This window comes from Platalea leucorodia, assembly GCF_965183815.1.
Source record: "Platalea leucorodia genome assembly, chromosome: 1".
NCBI classification, from domain to species: Eukaryota; Metazoa; Chordata; class Aves; order Pelecaniformes; family Threskiornithidae; genus Platalea; species Platalea leucorodia.
Genome location: NC_138823.1, coordinates 110,841,245 through 110,859,338, shown reverse-complemented (window position 1 = coordinate 110,859,338; position 18,094 = coordinate 110,841,245). Strand labels below are relative to the sequence as shown.

Genomic DNA, 18,094 nt, shown 5'->3' with positions numbered 1-18,094 from the left:
ATGCTATTAAATGGGTCCTTCAGAGCTCTGAGAAACCATTTCTGTGCCTTTCAAATAAAGGGCCCGGTCCTACAAAGTTCTCCATGCTTTCCAAATCCTTTGGCTTCATAGCATTCTCCAGCCCTGGGCTTGATGACTTTCGTGTTGGGTTTAATGTTTTCAGCAAGTCAGATGCTGAACCACTTGGAGAAGATTTTGTATAGCTCCTTGTGGTATAAGGCCTTGTTTACTGGATTTGGCTGTACTATAAGCTATCTTTTAAAAATTCTTTTTGTGCTAAGTTATAATAACAATTCTTCCAAAATTCCAATGTCCAAAGGGATTTTTCTCACATGATAAGTAGCTGTGGTAGGTGGGAGAAGGTTGATGGGGCGCAGTTATGATAGCTGAAACTGTAACCTTGATTATAGCTTGCTTTTGAACTGTATTTCTTCTTACCTTTGCAATTGCCTTGCATTTTGTATAGTCAATGGTACTGTGCCCGCAGTGATGGAAAATGTAAATGTTCTCTTGGTTGACAATTTGCTGCGCAGGTACCGTGTGCTGGGTTAAGAGGACTGTCCCTAGGCAAAAAGGAGGAAATCTCTGTACTTTGTTTACCTTTTCCTGGCTCAGTTTGACAGAGGGAGAGTGTACCTTCCCTGAAAGCTGCTGAGTGGTGGCAGCTAAGGGCCCCTCTGGGCTATGGGTGGGGAGAGCAGATGGGGAAAAGACTGAGAGCAGCAGGCCTGCGGTGGTGGTGGAGATGAGAAGGTTGCTGGGGAGAACAGGCAGCAGATCCTGCAACAAGTCTTGAGGGCTATGAAAAGCAGGAGAGTTTGCTCTGAGGGACTTCACGTTGCTGGGTTGAGAGCAAGGCTGGAGGGGAAAGTTCTGCTCTGTAAGGAGCAGCAGCGAGGTTCATTCTCATATCTTTTTGCTTTTGCCCAGCTTTTTTACTCTTCCACCACACGGAGCTGAATTTCCTGTCTTTCAGAACTTACCTGATTCTAATTTGTGCTCTAATAAAACAGTTTTACATACTGAAAGCCCTTTTGGTAGGCTCACCTTCAAGTTAAAGGTCTGCCTCAAAGCTCTGGCTTGCAGAGTCCCACCACATCACCTTTGATGACTGTCGGCACTGTTGCTTTCCTGCTCATCTTTCTGGCTCAGCCTCGGGATTTTGCTCTGGGTGTTCACACCTGGGCTGTGACTAAGTTTTAAAAATCTTTTTATGTTGTCTCTCATCCAGCCAATTAAACCTTTCATATAGACCGTTACTACCTTATATTTCTGTTGGAGCAGTATCCTTGTTCATACACATGTTCTTACCTTCCTGAAAGCTGGTCAGAAGACTTTTGCTGTCATAACTTACCATTTTTGCCAGGCTACCCTAATTTTGTTTTTAATCTGTCTTGGCTCCTTCTTGTCTTTTACAAAACACATCAGCCTTGCAAATGAAGGCTAAGAGCTTATCGGGAGAACCTTCGTCTCTGGTGGAGCAACCAAGAGACAGACTCCACATCTGATTTGCCTATGATATCAGACTTGACTACTGGCTGATTAAATTTTCAGATGGATAAGTGTGCTGTGTCCCAAGCTTCCTGTCCTACAAAACTATCTCACTGTCTTTCTCAGTACTTGCCTTTGAAATTCTGTTTATGATGATGCTTGCAGACATCTGGATGACTACATATGTCTTACTTTGAGCCCACTATTATGCTGGCTAATATTGTCATTTTGTTCCCTTTAATTTCTTCATCTGCCAATGCTCCTGTGGTGGCCTGTATTTCAATAATATAGTATTTTTGGTATGGACAGTAAAAGTCCATTGTACCACCATCCTGACCTGCACAAATACATCTTTTCTGACAAAGCAGCAATAGGAGGTAACTGGTGTCAGTCCAAGTATCCAGCTCTTCATTGTCTGAACAGAGAATTGAGCGGGATCCTTGCAGATGCTTAGCTAAGATCTATCTCTGTATTGCTAAAGCATCATGTAGCTTTCTGGCATGATTTAAAATAATCCCAAATTTAAAAAAAAAAAAAAAATCTCCAATATTAAGCCCTACAGCTCTCCAGGGGAAGCTGCTGCATGGCAGCTCTGAATCCTTTTGTGAACTTCAGCTAGCAATAATGGTGTGAAGCCTTCCAGCCAGAGGATTCTCCTTGTCTCGGAGAGGGAGGTGGTATGGTTTTCTCAGGTGGTGAAAGAAAAAGCAGTAGTGACAACAGCTCTCTGCTCTCCCAGTGCCAAACTGCAATTGGGCAAGGAGAGAGATATGAGTGTGAAAGGGAGAGAACATGGGAAGAAAATCTGTGAAATATTTTTTTTTCTTGGTGTTTACTGATTACAGGTTTCCTATGTGTACATTTTTGGGATCAGTTTTCTTTACAATCAGATCTCATCTGTCACTTCCTTTTGGCTGCTCCTTCCTACTTTCCCTTGATAGGCACTGCAGTTATATTTACATGGGGGGGGGGGGGAAATGGCCTAAATTAATTTTTGACATTTATTTTCATTAGAATGAACTAAGTGACATAAATAAGGGGCAAGTTCTGCCCACAGATAATCCTCCAAAAATCTCATTTTGAGTAGGATTTTTACGTGGCTGGTAGATCTTTAGAGACAAAGCTTACCAAACTTTGTGAAAATCAGAGGGGAGTGCCAGTAAGAGGGGAAAAGTGTCCCTTTAGCTAGTTTTGCTTAGCACACTAATATTTTATGGCTAAATACTTTTGCCATAGCTGTCTGTACACAAAAGGTCTGTTTCTGATAAAAAAAAAATTACTGAATTTATTGGAGTAAATGCTTATTTATGCTAGAGTAGCTGATAGCAGTAGAAAACCTGTGTTTTCTACCAGTAGTGATATTTGCAGTTCTTGACAAGATGTTAATTTAAAAGTTGCCTACTATACAGTGAACTGAAAATTACTTAGGTATGTTGTATTACATATTACGTATGTCCAAATGAGGAACATAAAGGGAAAGACCTTTCCATCCGCTACTTCAGGTGTCAAAAACTAAAGTAACTGGACATTGCTGGTATAACTGAAACATTGTACATCCTTGTCACCTCATTCCTCCTGTCCTGGATAAGTTCGGACTTAGGAAATAGCCAAGCAGTGCATCAGTCACCAATGCAGTATTGGCACCCTCAACTTTGGACAAGCTTGAGCTCACGTGTTGAACGTCTCATGTGCATGATGTACTTAAGTGTGGCAAGGCGGGCCCTTTTAGGACAAAATCTGATAATCCGAGATGAAAAGGTTATTAAAAGGTGTGAGGAGAAAACCACCTTTCTTTCTTATGTGTGCAGATGCTCTGATCAGCAAAGGCTCTCCTCTCCCGCTAACCATCATGCAAGTGGCGAGGGGAATGGGTGGGAAGGTGAACCCTGGGGATCATTTGATACAGAGAGACCCTGGGTGGAAACACCTCTGGAAAGACTGACTGCAGAAGCAGCCATGGAGTGACTGTTTTGAGCCAGGAACGAAGAGGGATTTGTTTCTGTTGACAACCAAGCTTGACCTGTTGTGCTGTTGGGTCAACATTTGGCTGTTCGTTGTTCTTGCTTTGTAATTTACACTGTAATATTAGAAATGAGAGTATAGCTTAATGCATATAATGTACACACCTCTGCAGGGGGATAGAGAGAATAAATATGAATTTCAAGTCACTAAAGATTTTTTTTAATACACTAGGTATCTATGATGTATCAGATTGCTTCCACAAGACATCAAGAGAAGTTCTTTGCAATTTTTTTCAGCTGTCTCACTATGGCTGGGACTTTGTCACTAGGGCTTGGGGGCTGGGTGCATGCTTTAGGCAGTTGCATGGAAAACATGCAAAGTCAGTAATAAAATGTGGAGTAACTGTTTTTCCTAACCTCTTTTCTGCTTACTCATACAGCCATGCTTGTATTTTGATGCCATTACTTAATCCAGATAATTATGTGTGAGTATTGTCCTGTTTGTTTGAGATTTTTTCAGGTTGGGGATTTTCTTTTTTGCAGATTAATGTATTTGTGTAGAATCAATACTGGAAATACAAGAGACAGATTTCTGGAGAATGTGGCCTTCTCGGTTGCTTTCAGGTTATGCCGTTTGTTCCACTGGCATCAACATACAGGAAAATGGGAACTTACAGAATTAGAACATAGTGATGAATTTACCATTTTCATTAAAACTGCTTAAAGTCATGCTGAAGCTGAAAAAATTAAATGTTTACATTTAATTTAATTTGACAGTATGCAGTTAATTAATACTCTACATTCATTAACATTCAAAAATGAAAGTATGTGTAGAACTACTACTCCCTGGAGTAATTTGTCACCAGAAATAAAATGTCTGCCTTTGAACTGAAGTAGCTTTTGGGTAGCGTGCTGTGAGCGAGGGAGCCCACGTTAACGATACAGACTAATCCAGAAGAGTGGGCTTGAAGTTCTTCACGTTGCTATCTCACCATTATAAAACCAATAGTAGTTGTCTCGGGTACTGCTGTGACAGCAGGTGCCTTCTTTGCTAAGTGACAGAAACTCGCGTCGATTTTAAATTACTGACTAGAGGATGGTAGTTGTGCGTGTCCGCAAGTGCTTCTCAGCTTAGAAAATGTTCACAGCATGAGACCCTGTTTTTTATTAAAAAAAAAAAGGCATTTTCTGTTTACAGGGAATATTGGTCTTTATACTATGAAGTGAACTCTCTTTTCGAACAGTGAGTAAATGTAACTTAGAAAAGCAGCAGCAAAGACATGATTAGATGCATAGCAAATGCAACACTATGTACTTCGTTCCCCCATGTGCTTCCTTCCTCTTTCTCTCCCTGCATCTCTAGTGTAGCCTTTTGCATTATTACCTTCAATCTTCCCAGCACTTACTATAAGGTGTGGCATTCCCGCTGGAGCTATTTTTGCTTACAAACCCTGTTTAATGCAGTAAGTGAGGATTTGGGTCAACGGATTATAAGCATTGTAGGGCAGCGTCTGCAAAGTGACAGTGTATTCTAGGGGTACAATAGGTGTACAAACATGCCGGTTGAATTTTTTGTTCTCTGTACAGTTTTTGTGCAACAGAATCCTAAGATACTATAATAGGTCTTTTAATTACGGCACAAAAATTGGTATTAATAAACAAAGTATTTTTTCAGGACTTGCTGTTCTGTGCTACCCTAGCCTTAATAGAGCCAGGGTTAAATAACTGCTTGGCTGGACAAAGGAGCTATGATTTTTCTTTTCTTCCACTTAATTTGTTTGAGTTCAGAAGGATGATCTGACTTCTGATCATGTGAAAAGCATTTCATAGCATACTGGAAAGCTGTCTGGTTTTGTATCTAACGGACTTGACAGCGTGGTTGGCAACAGACTGATAATGGAAGGCTAATGAATAATGAAAAGCTGAGTGATTGAAATAGCAGAGCTGCAGGGAGAGAAGCGGGAAAGCTGGGAAGGAAAATGGAGGAAACAAACAGCACAGAAGTAAGGAATAACCAGTATTTTGATCAGTATCAAAGGATGTCTTCACATCAAAATTTAACCCAGTCATAACTTAAGCATTCTTCATCTGCCAACTCACAAGAGCTCTTAACTCATGCACCGTGATGCATTTTGTACAAGTCACTCAGCTTGCCTTGAGGAAGGAGGGTAGGTTGGAATTTAAATATTTTTCTCAACTGCTAGGATGATGACTGCTCTGCAGTAACCTCAATTCCCATTAATTGTCTGGTGCATTTGCAAATTCCTACCAGAGCGGGTGTGCATAGTATCTCAGTCTACTGCAAAAAACCGAGCAGAGCAATAGCATCGGAAGCTATCAGCTGTACTGAGAGGCACTGCAACACTTAGTTTGTATTTACACTTCAGTGAAGACATCTCTATTTTGGTAACAGGGATAACTTCGTCTTCATGGCTTTCACTCCTCGGATCTCCAGCAGGGAGGAAGAGCTCTTACTCACTGCTAACCAGTCTCTCCAGATGGGATGTGGTCTCTGGGGCGACTGCGCTTTAAGAAAGATTCCTCTGCAAATGTAACAAGAATTACTGGGGAGAAGACTTAACTCTGGGTGTCAAAAGTAGGAAGACTGTCTCCTGATGTTAAAAGAGAATGGCTCTCTAGCAGTTTGATAGTCGTGATGTTTGTGTCTGGATGCATGCATTAATGTGGAGGAAGCCGGCTACTATCAATTTTCTCACACATTGCTAGTTGTGGCTGAGCTTGGTGGTACAAGGCTTGCTCTTACACTTGTTTCCATGGTAAGAATTACGGAGTATGAGTTGAATTAGCACTATGTTTCCTGCTACGCCTTTTCATGCCTCTTTTTTGGAATGCCAAATGGAAAAAGATCTGCTACTTTCTTATTCCGATGTACTACTTTTCCTTAGCTTCGACATCACTGAAAAATGAATAATACTGTAAATACTATCCTTTCTTTTTTTCTTTGCAGAATCTGTACCAAAACAGGTTCCTGGGCCTGGCAGCCATGGCGTCTCCATCTAGGAACTCACAAAATCGGCGCCGGTGCAAAGAGCCTCTCAGATACAGCTATAACCCTGACCAGTTCCATAACATGGACATCAGGAACAATTCCCATGAGACAGTGACCATTCCTAGGTCTACCAGTGACACGGACCTTGTCACTTCAGACAGCCGGTCTACCCTGATGGTCAGCAGCTCCTACTACTCCATCGGGCATTCGCAGGACCTAGTGATATACTGGGATATAAAGGAGGAAGTGGATGCTGGGGACTGGATCGGCATGTATCTCATAGGTAAGTCCCCCTTAGCCTTTCGCAGGTGACTTGCTGCTTTTCTTTAGTTGTAAGCATTAGAGTAATATGGGCTAATGCTAATAATGAGCTGATACAGCTCCATTGAGTGTAGTCTTTTAAGTGGGTTTATATATTAAAGATATTTTTCTGCTCCTGAATTGCTGGTTGCAGTCCTGGCACTTACTTTTTCTTCAGCAGAGATACGAGAAGGCTTTCTGTTGATGGTTTCTTGAAATTTCAAGATATTTTCATTTTAAAGCCACTTGGATTTTGGAAAAATTTTCAGGGTTTCCTCTTGTGAGTCTTTGAGTAATCTGTGACAGATGAGAGGTTTTACAAGTCAAGAATATGAATCATTTAAAAATCTCATGAAACAGAATGCCTTTTCTGTATAGCCAAAGGATGTTTTGATAGGAGCAGTAATTATAGACTGAGGCAGTCTGGAGTTGTCCCAGAAAGTTGTGTGGTGGTTTTTTTTTTTTGTGTGTATTGGAAACTGTATTCAGCCATGTACATTAGCACATTTATGGCATCTCCATCTAGTAAATCCAGCCCCACGTAAGAGTAATAAGAAATTGTTTCAATCCATTTTACCTGATTGTTTCACTTCAGTATAAAATTAGCATTTTTTTAACCTGGCTTGGTTCCTGTGGAAATAGTCCTGCTGCCTAGACTGAAGTCTGTGTCAACTCTTTGCCCTCTGGTAAGTTTTGAACATGGTGGATCAGTTTCAGACACATTCATCTATGGATTAGAGGTCTTAAAAATGTGATGTTCTTAAATATTTCCTGAAAACCAGTGATTTGGTAAAGACGCACAAATGGGTGCCTCCACAAAGGGAAATGTTGGTAAAACATGGCCCTTATCTGTTTGGATAAGTGTACCTAGCACTAAGTAGGTATTTCAGTTCCAATAGCACTGTTTTCATCTTGCCCAGATAGCCAGTCAAAACTAGGTAAAGCGTATGATGTTGTAAGTTGTGCTTTTGGACCAATCATAGGAGGCATCGTGGAGAGCTACGGTGCTACTTAAGTGCTTTAGTGGATAAAACCAGAAGGCTTGGCATCACGTGCTGAGTATGTTGGGAGTGCCGATGTTGGCAACATAGGGGGGATGTGAGAAGGTACTGGAGCATTTAGAGGAAACCTGGTGGCACAGTGTTAGGCATTGGAAAATAAGTTCAGGGTATTGGAGAGACTGGGAGAAGGGGAACATGAGGGTGGCTGTTTAGGACGCGGAGGGAGAGGAGTGGGGTTACAGTAAGCCAGGCTGCAGTACTTGTTCCCGTGAGTAAGCTCATAAAATACCCTGCTTTGAAAATAAAAGTAGGCTTCTGAAATTTAAAATCTTTTAGGAAAAAAACGGAGACTGGATTTAAAACAGATGCTCCGAAAGCAGTCTGGTTTGTTGGCCTTAACAGAATTACTTGTGTTTACAGTTAAGCTTGCAGTTGAGTGTTTTACTGGAACAGATGAGAAGACACAGCAGCCCCCAGTACTAGGCACTAAGAAATACTCTAAGCCTATTCTGCAGTAGCGCAGGCAACTCATGAAGGACTGCATTGCTTCAGTAAAAAGAGGCAAAGTGTATTTTCTGGTGGTCAGGAGTCAACAGAAAGTGCATAGAGCTGTTTCACGTTGAATGAACTTGTTCGGCCGGGTTTCATAGCTCAGATGTGGTATCAAGGGCTGTGAAGAAACATTCTACCTTTTTTTTTTTCATAGGTAACCTGAATACATAGACGTTTAACTGGGCAAAAGAAAAATCCATGTTGCTATGCCTGCTTAATTTACCCTATCAAACAGGATGCTGCTCCAGACACCCCAGTAAATTAGAAGTGCAAATTGTGAAGTGTATCCTTGCCGCTGCTGGCTGAATGCCTGGTGTTAATGGCAATAGTCAATGGCTCATTCCAAGGAACACCGCTGCCAAATGAAAAATGAAGAGTGTGTCCAGTCCCCAAGAAACTAACAGTTGACCCTTGGTGTCTTTGAAGGTGTCTTGTCTCCAGCCTCTCAGGTTCCCAATCTAAATAACTGAGGAAATAGCAGGCAGCAGCACCCCTCATTCCTTTTTTCTCTTCTCTTCCCCTCCCAAAAGCTAATGTAAGGTGAGCTTTGGTGTTTTGGTTCCCTTAAAGAAAGAACACGGCAGACAGTGAAGATCACTTGGGTTTTGGTGTTAGTTTGATATGGAAAACACTTGGAATCTAGGAAGGTAACTGGTACTATGGCTATATCCATGTGGACAAAGTAGGGGGGACCAGTAGCAATGGGTCTGTAGAAGCAAACATCTGTTTGAATGCATTTCGGGGGCTTGGCTTTAGAACAGTCTCAGTCTGGCAGACTGAATGCCCTTGAGTCGCTGTAGTGCAACTTTCAGTTTAGCTTCATCAGGACAGAATTGAGTTTGTGTGCCTGAAGATCACCACACAGTCTGGTGGTGAAAAAGTGGGGACAATTGGAAGGGTCATTACAAAAACATGCTTCTGACCTGAAAAAAAATGCTGATGCATCCTGTATTCAATGTTTGTGATCAATCCATAGGGGTGGGAGATCCAGACATCCCTAATGGCTTAGATTTGTGTGTGTGTTTGCACAGATTTTATGATCCTGCACTCCTGTTTACAGAGGTAATGTTCCTGGCCTTGTGGGTATGACCTTCACAATGTAAACTGATATATGACTATGTTTTGAATTAGCAGCCAGACTGGAACAGGAGAACCAAAGAAACTGAGCTTTTCCCAGTCTGCTTAATGGAGGATTAGTGTTGAAGCCTATTATTATCACTTGCATGGCAACACTGTCAACTATTCCATTGCTGCTGGTCGTTCTAGCGTTTGTCTCAAAGCCAGCTTGTGGATACAGCCCAGTCCTTTTTGTGATGGTTTGGGTTGGTGAAATTTGAGCTGAAAAGTTTGAATGTAGCAATATTTAATATTGTGGTGAGTCACGAGAACAATGAGAAATTATTTGTATCCTTGGGGTATCAGGCAGTGTGGTGTGGATTTTCTTTAAAACTCAGTGTGGGAGCATTAGAGTTGGTATTTGTTATTTGTCTTGTGGGAGCTCCTGAGTATCCCAGGAAGGAACTATACAAAAGCAGAACAGAAGGCAGTTCTCACCTTAGAGGAGTTTAATCATTACTACTGTAGTATTCTAGGCAGTCTCTCCAAATAATTTTATACGAGAGTTGGTTTTGAAATGCATAAAACTTAGTCTGTTCTCACCACCACTGCTGTCACTAAAATTTTGATGATATCTAATAAACTGCAGGCTTCAGAACAAAGATGTTCCAGGTCTGGGGAAATATAGATGATGTAAAAGACTTCCAAAAAGAGCAAAAATCGTGTAGCTCGTGTTTTCATACCATAGGGCATTTTGGGATGTTACTCAAAGGTTAAAGTAGCCTGAAAGAAGAGTTAAGGGAGGCCTCCCTGTATGGAAATTTTTTGGCTGCTTGCTCCTCATGTGAAGGAGCCACAGCTGTTTTTATCACAAGCTATCTGGTTTTCTCCTCTTCAATCCATGTGCACGTTCCTAAGGGTGGCCAACTGGGAAACAGTCTTTGCAGAAGAAGGTAAAAGCTGGATTTAGAATTGGTTATTAGAGTTAACTTTTTTGCTCGTGGTCTCAGGAAATGGACTAGGCAGCCAGTTAATCTCTTATAAAAAACTGTGGTCATGTGTCTCATGGCAAGAAATACTATTGAGTATATTCACCCTGTAGCTGCATGGAAACATCCACACACACCTATGATTTTCATGAAGGGCCATAGAAAACCTTCTTAGTTGAAGGGAGAATAGTAAATGTTGACTCTGTTAAAATATAGACGTTGTTATTTCAGTACATTTTAAGATTAGCCATGGTAAGATGACAAAAAATATGGGAATTGGAAGAACAAGCCTTTCTGGGTGTCTAAGACACAATGTGCCTTCAGGAGCAGGAATTACACTTCATTTCTGCTAAGCTTGAACTCTAGAGATGTTTTAACTTCCCCTTGTATATACTATATATCAGCTCTGAGCTATGTAGAGACCTCTAAATTCTGTAGCAACTCACCTGAGATGTGTATTTGCCTTCCCTCGAGAGAGCTATAGTATTATGAACATCAGCAGTCTTTCAGAAACATATCCACAATCAAAAATACATGTAAACACTCAAAAAGAGTTCTCCAATAAATTAAAACATTACACAGCTCTGTTGCTATTTAAAAATCTCTGGAATTTGAGTTTTCTTTGCAGAAAAGCTCTGTGTAAAGAAAATGCACATGGGGGGGGAATGACCAAAACAAAGTTATGAATAATGAAGATAGCATGTTTGTATATTTTTTTAAAAAAACTATCATTTAGTGGCTACTGTGAGACAGATGGAATATTTGCAGTTATTTCAAAGCTTTCTTTCTCTGTTATCTCATTTGCTATTACTATTTGCTACAGTATGAAGCCTCTTAGATAAATTAATATGGACTGCTGGCAGCTGCCTGTAGATAAAGAGCTATCTTATAATTACTGCAGTAGCTTAGCTACTACTAGATTTCACTTCTGTCATCATCTCCATATCTAGCGTAGCTAATGAGAAATGTTTAAACCAGACTTTTGAAAGAATCATGTGCTCCAGTGTCTATGCACGGCGATGTTGGGAATTTATCAGGGCTGACTGATGTATATTTATACTTTTCCTACCCATATGCCGTAGGCTTTTTTCTTTCATTATTTCCTTATGACAAAGCAAAACGTTATGAAAGGCTATTTATTACAAGTTTCTTCATACACAAATCTTGTAGAGTCCAATTTCTTGTTCATATTTGGCTTTTGATAGAGTAGTTCCTCTCAAATTTGTTTAAGTAGGAATGTCTTGACCTAATTAGTGACTGAAGTTTAGCTTTAAAACAGCATGTTTTCCTCCGCTGTTTCAGCCTTTGATGTTATTTCTTTCCCAAAAAGGCAATTCACCGTAACCTGACAAATCTAATTTTTAAAGCTGTTTGTTAACAGACATTTAAACATTTGTTTAAACACCTTCCAGGTTGATTTTGGGCTTAGAGGGCCTTGTGTTGCTGTATTGCCCACCGAGGCAAGTGGAAAGATCTACATTTTTCCTGCCATCAGACTTGGATCAGAACTTGTTTGTACAGCTACTTAACCAAACATCTAATGCATAAAAGTAGAAGGCATTAGACGTTACCAGCAGAGATGGAAAATGTTAGAAACAGTAATGTGCATATAAGGCTAGGAGTTGCGGGTCCCTGTGTTACAGGTCTAATCCCCGATTCAGGCGCTCTCTGCACGTTTGGATGGTTGCTCCACCTCTCTGCTTCAGATATAGCCATCTGTAAAACAAAACTCTTTGCAATGTGCCTGCTTAGAGTGAATTTTGTTAGCGTTTGGATTTGTTGTGTCCTGGCGTTACCCATCTTCCCAGTCCTTTCACGGCCTTTGAAATAGAACCTCGCTCTGGTCTTAGGGCTTCTCCTCAGTAGGTCATCTTGTAGTTGGGTCTCTTGCCAGGCTGGGGACGGTGGCTGTGGCTGGCTGTGATCACCTCAGCAAGTTAAGTTTTGTTCGACACCTGCAATTCTGCTCTCACGGTGAAACGTCGATAGAGGTGCCCGGTGGCCAGACAGCTTTCACTAAGCACAGCACTATTTATTTCAGGACCAAAAAGTGTCAGAGGAGCAAACCTGTCATAAAATAAAAACAATAGAAAGCCTGCACAAATGCTGAACAGAGTTGGTATTAGGTATCGTAGGCCTTGGCAGATATATTAGTGCAGCAATATCAGTGCTTTGTTGCAACCTGGCTTGCCTTCACCTGGTTGCTCTTGGATCCCGTGAGAGTGACTTCTCTTTATCGGGCTGAGTCACTTTTTGCCTTTCCCAGTTCTGTATCTCGTGGACCACTTCAGCCAGACAAAACCAGGATTTGCCATTTCCAGACCCACCGAGTGTGACATGAACACAGTTAGTTTTTGCCTCGGTTTCACGCCTTTACAAGTAGATGCAGTCGTTGCTTAAATGCAAGAGTCTCCAAATATTCCCAACACGTATGGCTTCTGACCCGTTCTCCCTTTCAGTGCTTCCAAGGTTCACCTCTCTGGTGTTAACATTGTTAGTAGCAATGCACCAGAACGCTTCTGTAGAGGGGTTAGTGCAGTGGTGGTGTGCTTTATGGACTTTTAGGGAAGTCGTGATAAAGCAGCCTGTAGGTTGCCAGTTCTTGTCCTTCAATATTTTTAATATATGGTAGAGGTGTTTATTGCGTGCCAAAAGTTTCCCATTTTCATTTAGTATTTCTCCATAAAATAACAGCTATGGTATTATGAACCTCTTTCCAGGTGAACACGTGGAAAAGAGTTTTCTACTTCAACTGTCATCCTGAATATGAGGAGAGGGAAGTAATGCAGACAAGGGAGTACAGCAGCCTCATGCCGCCTTAGTGATTTCCAGGGTCCTTATGCCTGCGGATGAACCTGCCTCTGTGCTGTGCGAGGAGGGCCCATATCGCCATAGAGCCCAGACTGATAACAAAGCCAGTAATGATCACCCACTAAAGCATTTCTGAAGAAATTAGTCAGTGGGGGATATTGGTGCAGCAAAAGCCAAGTTTTGGCTTCAGTCCTGCAACAGAAGCATAGTCCACGCAGCACGTTCAGGCCGTTGACTGGGTAGAATCAATCACGGCACAAACAGCGGACAGCACAAACACAAAATTCTTGGCAGGATAAGGCTTAAAGCAGAGAGATTTGTTCTGTAGAGGCTGTCAAGCTAGCCATGTGGATTTTGAAGGTTCAGCATATGTTTTTCTTCTCTTAGTTTTCTAAACCAAACTAAATCATTCCCACTCCTTGGTCTTTATAACACTTAAACACTCTGTTCATAGCGTTTGAATATTCCTATACTGCCCTTCACAACTACTGTAATGGCTGTGTATGCATTTAGCTTTTGTAATCTTTCTCATCCATTGATCTCTCCAGCCCTAAAGACTTTTTTCTTCGCTGAAGATCTTCCACTTTGTAATAAGCTTATAATTGAATACAATTTTCCAGATAAAATCACTCCAGATTCTCAAGAGATTCTTTGCACTGTGGTGCTTCAGTGCACACATCTGAGTTGTGGTTGGGTTTTTTTGGTTGCTGTATCAGATCACAAACACCTGTCTAATTTACTGTCTGCTGTTATGTCTTTCAACATTGCTATAAGCCCATTTTTCAAATACTGCAAATTATTTCCCCCCATTTAATGAACATTATTAACCTGGACAAGTGTCATCCTTCTTCACATTTCAGATCTTCCTATGTCCCTTTATATCATGTCTTTTTACTGCCTTAGGCCTGCAGCATCTCTTATTTTAATATCTTCTAGCAAATTTCATGGGTGCACTGTTTTCTCCTAATCCTCATTTTCCAAATTGCACTGTGATCAATGGGGAGGCTTCCACTGAGTGCGAGAACTTTGGTACAGTTGTTACATTAAAAACAAGCGAACAAAACTCATCCATGTTTTATGTTGCCATACATTGCATATCTTCAGTTTTTTCAGTATGCACTGAGGCAGTCATGATCATCTTTGTTTGGATTCCTCCTTCCCATCTTCAGTTCTGTGTGCAAGCTGAATATCGTTACTTGTGGAGAAGCTTCTGCAATGCATAGCTGAAGTATAGCTGTTGCTGTACTAAATAAACCCCAGGTGTGGTCCATCTGCTGCAGTGGTGAGAATAAATCTGGAAGTGCAGGGGCTTTAAAGCAGAAGCCTGTAGCTGGGACAGGCATAGCTGAAGTAGCAATGAGAGCTGTGTGGATACTATCATGCTTTTAAGTGTATGCAGAACCAAATGACACCAGTATTACTAGATAGATGCCCATCCCACTGCAACCTATCATCTGGTGCGTGTGTTTTTTTAGCCCCCACAAGCTGTTATTGCTGAGCTGCAGCTCAGCTCTTCACTGTCATTCTGTCTACTTTTTCAGCAAAAGATTTGTGGTTACTGATGAGAAATAGATGAGTGATGGGTCGTGCTGGAGCACAGATCCCAAACACCTTAAGGATACCATAGAAGAATAGGGCCCATTGCCATCAGCTCAGCTTTTAGCCAGAGGCTCCACTGTTTCAGGGAAGGAGAGGGAAGTCCCTCAAGTGACAGAGCTCAGACTCTGTGTGGTTAGCTCGAGTGCAACGAGGGCAGGACAGTGAGGAAGGACTGGATCCACAGTTCATCCAGAGCCTTCTGAAAACCCCCAGGCATATCAGCCCCAAGATTTAATAGGGTCTCTGTAATTGGCAGTCTTGTTTGCTTTTATTTTTTTTTATTGGTATTGGTGTGATGAAGGATCAGAGTGATATCTCCCAGTAGTAATTTGGAGGCTGCTGAAGTGGTAAAGGATAATGTCATATGTGGCTCTGAAAGTAAGGTAGATGTTCAAAGGTAAAAGTGTTTTGCTGAAAGTTGGGGCTCCTTGATTTTGGGAATGGATGACCGGTGTCCTTTGCGTTTTATGTGTCTTTCTTTCTGCTTTCAGATTATGTGGTTCAGCTTTTGAACCTACCATGCCTGCCTCTCCGTGTGCCTGGAGCAGTTTTACTTAGGACAGTGTCTTCTGTCCTCAATGATCAAGAATTGTTGCAGCTTTGCTAACTCTATCCCTGTTTTATTACAGTTTATACTTCTTTATTTCCCTACTTGCCTTTGGCCTTTCTCTTGCCATGTGTTCCTCTCGCTGCTATTCTCCACTCATTGTTCACATTTTCGCCTCCCGATTTACTTTTATTTAACTGGGTAGGGGGTTAATTTTTGTGGGATTAAAATGGAACATTCATGTACTTTAAACAAAGCACATGCATAGCTCTTAGATCAAGGACTGAGCTTTCAGCACCAATGAACGATTAGGCCCTTGTTTTCCAGAACTCTTCTCCCTAAGAAGCTATAGAAGGAAGGATGCTAACTGTAAATTGCAGTATATTCATTGTCTGCAGCAGAAATTGGTAAATGAATTAACAGTGAAGTTTCGATCCACGTTGGGGCTGGATCTGTAGCTGCTGAAGTCAGTGGAAATGATCCTATCGACTCCTATAATGATAGCCGTTATTTGCGATTTTTTTTTTTACTGTGGTATCTTTGCAAATTAGAAATCGGTAGCTGCGTTTTCTGCATACATTTCTAATTAATAGTGCCTCTCCTGCAGAATGATGACCGCTTGTATTGTACAACTCTTTGGAAGCACGGTTTCCCAGGGCTAGGTTTTGCAATGCTAAAGGGTTGCAAAAGGAAACACTGGCATAGCCTGATACAACTTACTACAAGCTGCGCTTGTGAATTGTAGAGGCTCTTGTCGTCATTTTGTGTTCTTCAAGTGATAAACTAGGTGGTAAGAGAAGAAACATCAGAAATAGGAAGTTTATCTGTGGCTTACACTTGTATTATCTTGAAAAATTATTTTATTGATGTTCTATGCTTCACAGTGTCCCTTTCCTGCAGCTTTCAGTGCAAATTGCAAAACAGATCAAACGGAGCTCGGCCTCTTCGTACAGAAAATTATTTTTAAAAGCATTTTCCTAACTATCTTTATAAGTCATTATAGTGCAGACATACATATTGGCCAAAAGCACTTTTAAATTTCAAGCTAAAGAAAATTTGTTCAGGTAAAGACGGTAAGTCTTTCTGTAATTTCAGGAGTACAGCATTTCTTACTCATAAGGGATCAAGACATGAAGTGTAGCTTCTATTTTTACGCCGTAATTGCATTAAGTTTATAGAAAGCAAGTGTTGTGGTATGTAGTGCTAAATCAAATTAGTGATAGATAAGAGACTGGAATAGTGTACCAAGTTCAGGCACCTGTCTGACACTGTGTTCCTGTCACGTTAATTATTTGCTGCTTTGAAGGTAGCCCAGGTTATTCTAAATTTTGTGGTTGTTATTCTTGGAGAATGTGGAAAGATAGGCTGATCGTATATATCAGCAAAATACTGTTTGAGAAAGGGGAGTAGGTTTTTATTTCTGCCTCTTAAGTAAAACCAAACTGACCGAAAGGGTCACTCAGCTATTCATAATTTGAACTCCATCAGTCCTTCAGAGGAAGATGTATTGACTATCAGGCAAGCTTTCAAATACCAGGGTCCTGTCTGTTTAGTGTAGGCTGCTGACAGCACTTGAAGCCCCCATTACATTTTTTACAGATCTTTTTGAGGGGTGGCCTTTATCAACATTTTCCCTAATTCCTCTGAGGAACAGCATGCTTTTTGTCAATTGGTTACTGTCTTTCATCTGAAAGATAGCTTTCTTTGGTGGCCATGGGTCTTTATCTCTCTCTATATATAGTGCTTGTGAAGTATATTGGGATTGCTCAGCGTGGAAGTGACAGTGCAGATTATTTTTAGCAGTAAAAGGCTGTGCTTGGAGGTATCTGGTTCAGTGAGGACAAGCAGCCCGTCAGGGTTGCTGCTGGTTCTGAAAGCACTTGCTAACGCTTGCCTCTAGTGTGCCTTGGTCCCTCTGGCTTCTGCTCAGGCCCCGGCTGCCTGGCGCCTGGTCATCACCACCTCCGTTCCCTCTAGGGACCGTGCAAGATACGGGAGGTCTGACTGCTGCTGCTCCTGTCTCAGCGCAGCTTTGCAGGTCCGCAGCTGCCTTCCCTCCCACCAGCAAGAGGCAGCCAGCACCTCTGTGTGCCCCGGAGCAGGGTAGGCAGAGAGCAATGTCTGCGGTGGCTCCCTGTCTTGGATGCCCTCGCTGTCCCTGTCTCCAGCTCCAGGACCAGCTGATGATGTTCAAAGGGCAGCATATCCTGAGTAATCCCTCATTTGACACTTTCCTTAATTAGTTAGCTGTTCGCTATCTGGGGAAATGAAGCTGCAGATCTGAGAGTGATCACAGTGTTTGCTTTTGGGCCAAGCGGGGCCAAACCCAGGCTATGCAGTGGATTCCCAGCTAAGCAGAGAGCTAGTTTAAAGGTTAATCTCATTTCAAAAATAGAGGGAGGGAGATGCATTACAATGCTTCATTGGAAAAATGTCGAAAGCCATTAGCCACTGGCTGAAATACATGAAAGGGAAGAGTATTAACTCTGCTCTTCATTTTGTGTGGAGGTGAAACAAAGCATTTCACTATTTACCTTTGGGAATTAAGATGCAACATGCTTTTAAGGTCAGTTCCTTTGTTATAGGGATTCTCAGTAGAAGTATGAAATAAAATTTCTTTTCCTTTGCACATACTGTCTAACAAACTATATAGTCTATTCATTTATATATGGCGTGAATGTTAATAAATCTACGCACACACATATGCGCATATATTAGTGCACTAAACAGCTGTGTATTTCACATACACAAGTTTCTTTGTCAGTGTGCCAACATAC

General features: G+C 41.5%; 1 protein-coding gene across 1 annotated transcript in view; it reads left to right on the top strand.

Moving 5' to 3' along the window:
- Positions 1-5,431: 5,431 nt before the first annotated feature.
- The window catches only part of HECW1 (HECT, C2 and WW domain containing E3 ubiquitin protein ligase 1), a gene marked incomplete at both ends in the record, with an annotated part of 179,009 nt that continues 166,346 nt past the window's right edge, over positions 5,432-18,094 (top strand). Inside the window, 2 exons of the mRNA XM_082329339.1 lie at positions 5,432-5,455; positions 6,421-6,745. Coding sequence (XP_082185465.1) covers positions 5,432-5,455; positions 6,421-6,745 — 349 coding nt within the window. The remainder of the gene's footprint in view (positions 5,456-6,420; positions 6,746-18,094) is intronic.